At 39.4% G+C, this 7,175-nt stretch overlaps 3 protein-coding genes across 3 annotated transcripts; all 3 read left to right on the top strand.

Annotated features, from left to right (window-relative positions):
- Window positions 1-31: 31 nt before the first annotated feature.
- Window positions 32-901, top strand: TM35_000301870 (uncharacterized protein; the record flags this gene model as incomplete). The annotated part of the gene is made up of 1 exon (XM_029028510.1): window positions 32-901. One exon carries the CDS (start codon window positions 32-34, stop codon window positions 899-901), a length of 870 nt encoding a protein of 289 aa, XP_028880213.1.
- Window positions 902-1,073: 172 nt separating this feature from the next.
- Window positions 1,074-2,741, top strand: TM35_000301860 (uncharacterized protein; the record flags this gene model as incomplete). Its single annotated transcript, XM_029028509.1, has 1 exon — window positions 1,074-2,741. The coding sequence occupies one exon, from the start codon at window positions 1,074-1,076 to the stop codon at window positions 2,739-2,741; it is 1,668 nt and encodes a 555-aa protein (XP_028880212.1).
- Window positions 2,742-3,331: 590 nt separating this feature from the next.
- On the top strand, window positions 3,332-7,063 carry TM35_000301850 (uncharacterized protein; the record flags this gene model as incomplete). Its single annotated transcript, XM_029028508.1, has 1 exon — window positions 3,332-7,063. The coding sequence occupies one exon, from the start codon at window positions 3,332-3,334 to the stop codon at window positions 7,061-7,063; it is 3,732 nt and encodes a 1,243-aa protein (XP_028880211.1).
- Between the last annotated feature and the right edge of the window lie 112 nt (window positions 7,064-7,175).

Below are 7,175 nucleotides of genomic sequence, written 5' to 3'. Positions count from 1 at the left end.
TATATATATATATATGGAGAAAGCAAACAACATGAGTGATGTCATCTTTGTAGAGCCCTATTCCTCTTTTCATCCTTCTGAAGATGAAACGTATTTTCCATCTTATTACAGGGCTAATACCATAATTACCCCTACTACTAAAACCATACCAGCAAGAGGAGAGAATCCATATACTCATATTGCCTTATATGAGTGGATCCGTAATTTTGTAGAAAATGGATGGAGAAAACACTATCATGTGATCCATTCCATACATGAGATGCTGGAGTTGGAAACAATTCTACGCGAGTTCATTACTCTTGATGAGAGTCAAATCCGCATGAATTGCATTACAAGAGATTTCATTGCATTTAGACAGTTTGATCAGCAACAGCGAGAGTCTCATCTCATCATGATGGAAGAGTTATCAAAGTATAGACTACAACGTCTTCTTCACTTGGAACAGCGTATGTCTAATAATAATAATAATAATAATAATAATAATAATAATAATAATAATAATAATAACAATAATAATAATAATATGAGCAATAATAATGCTGGTGATAGAAGTACCAATTTCAGTAAATTCCCCGGTAGGGATTCCATTGCGAATTCACGACAAGATAGTTTTGTAGACGATCCCACACCCAGTCGTGAGGACGATGGCCCTCACACCACTCAAATGGGCGGGAATAATTCCGCTGGGGGATCTCCACTGCAGGAGGACGGCCCGCCGCCGTGGAGTAGTGAGGCGGGATTTGCCGATCGGCCCTTTCAAGATGTGGCCCGGCACTTCAAAATGTTGGAAAGTGAATTCACCGCCATTGGCGATCACCTCCGGCAGATCTCAACACATGTGCTGCAACTCAACGATATTGCCGAGCGGGTGAGGAGCAACGCCTCTAGTCATGGGCTCTAATCTCTTACTGTATCTATTTATCTATCCGTCTATATTTGTATATCTATTTGTATNTAATAATAATAATAATAATAATAATAATAATAATAATAATAATAATAAACAACAACGTGTAAGTCCACAGGAGTTAGAAGAACAACTCATAGAAGATTTAAAAAAACGTCTTGCGTTCATGTATACACCAGCTGTGAGAGAAGCACAAGCAGCAGAAAAGTCTGCACAGGATAGACTACAGGCGGTTATGCGGGTATTAGAAGAACAGAATAAAAAACTACAGGAAACACAAAATGAATTAAATAGTGTATGTCGATCATTAAATACATTGGCTGCATATACACAAGTTGAAATGCGCTGTGAAGATAACAGAGGAAGTACTCAAGCAGCAATACGGGCTACGCATGCTCGTATGTGTACCCCAACATTATTAATTGCTTCTATACAAGAAAAGATAAGTGCCTTACAATCAAGGCCGTTAATGGTAAATAGTCCTCCTATTCCTATATCAGAACACTCCTACAATGGCTTTGATCCTCTCACTTTAGCTTTACATCGATTGGAGGAAACACGAGAGGAATGTTATCACCTGCAACGACAGGTAGCTTTATATAAGGACCAACAACAAGAGAAACAACATTCATCTCAACAAGAAGAAGAATCAAAAGCTATATCGAATCATTTTACTGGAATTCATGCTGCGGATCTAGTTGAAGGGTTTTCAATGGAATCTTATAGTTACGAAGTACAACAAACGATGCTTCAAGAACAAAGACGTTTTTTCTTAACGATGAAATCTCTGAAAGGTATAAACACCATCTTATTGCGTCCGTCTGAAAAACCTAATATTGATTTATACACACGAAGGTCACTTCCTCTCTTTGTGGGACACAGTCTCTCTTTACATCAGTGGATGAATACAGAGAATACTCAACCTAGTAGATATGCTGTTGTCTTTTATCCATTACCACCAGATCGTCAGAATGAGTTACCAAAAGAATATTTAGAAAAATTGTTGTTAACCAAGGCGAAAGAAAGTCATGGTAAACTTAAAATCGTTGATTTATCTTCTTCTTCTACTACTACTACTACTACTACTACTACTACTAGTAAAGGTAATAGTGGTACTTGTGGAAATACTAAGAGTGATGTGTACCTTTCTGCTAATGCTGTTCGTTTCTCAGCAGATGGTTCCTTCATGTATGTTTGTTTAGGCGACATTAATAATAGTGTAGATGAAACCAAACGTGTGGTTCTCCTGCGTATTGTGGATTTACTGCGAGAAGGTCTTCAAATGGCATCTACACATTGTTTTTGTTATTACACATCCATACCATTAAGTGTTGGATGGACAGCCGCTGGGATTTCTGCATGGGCGTTAGATGAGATTACCTTTACATCTCCTGCAGAGCGACAGCGGTTTATTCATCATCTCGGTGAAATATACAAAACGGTGATTCACCTCACACGATCGGAGGTGCTGAACTTTGCGGGGGAATGTGTGGAAGTTATTTCACATCCAATCATTGGTGGAGTTTCACTGCGGCGGCGATGTATTATTATTTCTGCCCGCGCCTTTCGTTCCCTGTCGGAACACAACCGCGCTGTATTGACGGCCTGGTATAATAATAATAATAATAATAATAATAATAATAATAATAATAATGACAGTAATAATAGTAATAGTGGAGGAGGATGTATAATACCGGATTTATCGATGATTGAAAGTGTTTGTGGGTACTCTGCGGCCTCAATGATGGTGTCTGCGATTACACATGGATGCGAAGTGCCGCCGCCCATCCGTTACGGGATTCTCTCCTTTCTTGGAATTGGAGTGAGTGATTGATTATAGTTGAGTTGAGTTGAGTTGAGTGAGATATATAAAGTGATAGAGTAAGAGAGTTGTTCTTTTTCTTTTTTTTTTTCATTACCGTTAATAGTCGGCCGCTATGGTGGTATAGTGGCGAGAAATGAAGTTTCTTTATCCTCTTTATTTACTATTGGTTTCTTTTTTTCTTTTTAGTGTTGTCCTTCCTGTTTCGATGTCGTTTGTGTAGATGAAGAGTGATGCTGGAGTTCCCCATTGTTTCTGTTTTTTTTTCTGTTATTTCTTCAGTACTACACTTATTTATTTATTTATTTATTTACTTATTTATTTATTTATTTGTTTTTATTTTGTCTAGTGACTAATTAGAGTTTATCATTTGATAAGGCGCTCTTCTCCGCCTGTGCGCAAACATTTATCGGGAGTTTCCAAGTTTTTGGAAACGAAAAAGAACTTTATTCCCAAGTACGATTGACCATCACTATTACTATCAACTAGTGGGTATAATAATACTGCTGGTCACCTCTTCTATTTAGAAATAATAATAGAGAGGAGGGAAGAAAAGAAAAGAAAAGAAAAAAAAGAAAAGAATAAAATAATATTTATTCGTGATGAGTGAAGTATTAGTAGTGTTGCCGGCCCCACTGCCCACTTGCCGAGGAGCGTCGGACTGCCGCTCTTCCCTCACGCACACTTCCATGGATTTCACACTGGAGTTGACAGGCACAGCAAGAGAGATGTGTGGAATCTCTGCAAGGCCCAACGCCCCCACACCGCCATCTATTCAAGAAGAAGAACAATATCAACGTATGCTGCTTTTATTAGAATGTCAAATGGAATATGTGGCTTTGGTAAAGTGGAGAAGTGTAATGGAGGCGCGACAGACAAAATTATTGTTGAGAAATAAAGCCGAGGCTCTTGCAATGCAGGAGGCGGTGTTGCAACATCGTATCTCTCGTCTTGCACACCTGGAAGAACGATTCGAGAGAAACATTCATATACCTTCATCACCTTCAACAACAATAATAATGAGAAAAGAAATAATAACAACGGGAAAGGAGGGAGGAACAATGAAGCGAATGGATCTTTTTTCACTTGTACAAGAGGAATTGTTTGAACGGGAGTATTTGGGATTACAGGAGACACAGGAACGTCTCACAATTTGGGCTAAACTTATTTCTGAACGATTTTTTTTAATGCGTGATGAGAAAACAATTTCACTTGAGGACATTCATACAGGTATTCATACTAGTACGAGTGAGTTTTCCATTATTCCTATATGCTCCACTGGTAATGAAGAACATGATTGTCTTTTACGTAAACGTATTTCACAATTACGACAAGATCTTCATCGTATCTGTGATGAGGCAGAAGTTCTTAGTTACACATTGGATTTAGATATACCAGAGGAGGAAGAAGAGAGAGATCTATCAGATATAGACGAACACAAACAAAACAGTCCGAATGTATTTCGCAAAAGTATACGTGTAAACTATCCACTTAAGGTGATGCAGTTGGCAGTCCAACAAATGGATGAACTCCGTACGCGTCTATACAAAATGACAGAGAAACAACGGGATACGGAACATGCGTTGAAAAGCAACAAGCGAAGACTCTCAGAGGAAAAGGAATACACAATGCAATTACAGAAACTTTTACATGGAATAGATGAGATGGCAGCATCAGTGGCGTCAGAGTGTCAGTTGCGGGTTCCCAAACGTGAAAGAGATACAGTACAGGATAAGAATAGTAATAGTGATAGTAATAATAATAATGATAATACTGAACAACAAGAAAAAGGAAAAGAAAAAGAAAAAAAAGAAGAGGAATTACAATATTCTATACCTGAAACGTATACTACACGAGTACTACAGGAACTCCGTCGATCTGCATTGATGTTAACGAGACAAGTGGCATGGCAAGAGGCAAAGGCGCAGAGTGAGATTCAAAAACGTGATATGATACTTCAAAATATATGTAGTGAAGTGAAGAAGTTCGCAGGACGTATACAATCTGAAGAATACTCTACGGAAGTGTATAAAATAGCTGAGAGTGTTCATATAGATAATATCACCCAAGTGTTGGGGAATATACTTGCAAGTGTAGTTCCTCTCCGGAGAGACAGTGACACACCGCAGGAAGGGAATAATAATAATAATAATAACACAACGTCTAATGAAGTTGCTTCACTTAAGGAGACTATTAAAAACTTACGTACAACAGTGGAGTTACTCTCACGTGAAAAATATGCAAATCAAAAGAATACGAATGGAAAAAATATGATTCCTACTATGAATACGAATACTATTAGTAGTGATAGTATGCATACGGGTGAATCTCTCTCTTGTATGTATGTAGAAGGGAATGACGTATCTCGTGCAGATGAGTTAACAATGGTACTCCGCAGACTTGAGGAGTTGCGAGGGGAAAATATCATGTTGGAACTCGCCTTGCAAGAGAAACAAAATCCTCAGCCGCTGCAAATAGATCAAACCTCAAGTTTAAACTCTACTACTAATAATAATAATAGTATGAATGTTAATACACCTGCTCTTGTTACTATGGAGAGGAAGAAGAGGAGGGGTATAAGTCCAGAAGAGACAGACTCTACGCAGACTGTTCATCACCTTCATGAGACCAATACACTTCTCCAACATGAATTGAAATTAGAGCGAGAGACAATAGAGTCTCTAAAAGCGAAATTGAGTGATTCCGAACGTTTTATACGGGAACTCCAAAAACAATGCCGTCGCTTACGTCAAAGTGGCCGGTTTGATATCCACGAGATTATTCATCATTCTGGAAGCGGTGATAGTGATGATGAGGAGGAGGAAGAGGAATCCTATGATTGTAATGATTGTGATAATGATAATATAGATGAGAATGAATGGATAAACGAAAGTAGGAATGATACGAATAAGTCTCAATTTGATTATCCTCCTCCTTCTCCTTCTCCTTCTCCTTCTCCTTCTCCTACTGGAGTTGTTGTCCCTGCTATTCGTACGCCACATAAACGATCAAATGAGGGAAAAATGAAAGAATTAAACTTAGTTGATAATTACAGTTCTAAAGTAGAACCTCAAAAAAATCAGAAAAGTAATACATCTTTGATGAGTACTTCCTCTCTTCCACGTTTATCAATCTCATCATCTCTTTCATATCCAATGACATCTGTAAGTGAGGTTGTTGAGCCAATGTTTGATTTACAGCGAGATCAACAGATTGCATGTTTACGGGATCTCACTCGATTGGTGAATAAACTTCGTACAGTACATGGACTTATTGTATCTTCTCTCTCTATGAAGAAAGAAAAGAGACAGTTACGATATAATAATAATAATAATCTATATGATGTTGGAAATGCCTTTATTGCCTGTGGAATATCTCTGCATACTTTTTTCAAACCTACTGGCCCATCAGCACAAATATCACATCATGTGGCTATTCTCTATCCTCTTCCACCTCTATTGGCCCATCGATTACCCAATCGTCAATTATTGTATCCCCTTAAACATATAAAAAGTTCAACACAGGGTGTCAATAGTGAACCTACAGTAAAAGTATTTGATCTTCGTGAAGAGTTTCAATCAACAGGTAAGTATTTACGAGGATGTATGGATATTGCTTTATCACATGATGGACGGTTTATATACGCACTGCGTTCCGTAGATTCTGATGTTCTCGCTCGTTTATGTTCACCCGATTGTCTTGATATCCCTCCAGAGCGTCGATTTCGCTTCTCGGCAGTATTACCAAAAAAAGCAGAATCCCCTCGGCAACACAGTAATAAAAACAGCATCAGCATTATCCAGAACAACAATAATAATAGTAAAACTCTAATAAACCCTGGAGGAGAAGCACAAGAAGGAGAAGATGAAGTCATCATCCCAATGGATATGTTAGGTTGGTGTGGACGAGGTGGTATCTGTGCATGGGCGGTGGAATGTCTGCAGTTCGAAAGCCCAGCCGAGGCAGCCCGCTTTGAACGACATTTACACAATGACTATCGCCTTGTGCTCCGTCTCTGTGCGGATGAACTCTATCACTTTGTCGGCGGCAGTGTTGAGATGATGGGCCGCACACGTGTGGGAAAAACAGTGCCCCGTCTCTTTCTCACCGTCACCGCCTTTGAGGCCCTCACGCCGGAGCACCGCCGTCAATTGCTGCAGTGGTACGGCGGAGGCGACGGGCTGTCGGTTTTAAATTTGGCGAATTTTGAGCGCTCGACGGCGGCGCCGCTGCGGCGGTTGATCGCCAGGGCCCAGTGGCACGGCCGCGTCCCCCTCGCAAAGGCTCCACCACGAGTAACCCTACAGCAATTGGGGATTCAACAGAAACAGTAGTAACAAGAAGAAGAAGAAAGGAAGGAAGTGACGATATCAATAACTCTGTGTGTGTCTGTGTGTCTTTATCTATTTTGCATTGAGATCGTAACGAACATTTTTTTTTTTTTTT

This window comes from Trypanosoma theileri (genome assembly GCF_002087225.1).
Source record: "Trypanosoma theileri isolate Edinburgh chromosome Unknown TM35_Tth_30_V1, whole genome shotgun sequence".
Lineage (NCBI taxonomy): Eukaryota > Euglenozoa > Kinetoplastea > Trypanosomatida > Trypanosomatidae > Trypanosoma > Trypanosoma theileri.
The sequence above is the reverse complement of the archived record's forward strand: the minus strand, read 5'-3'. Positions and strand labels throughout refer to the sequence as shown.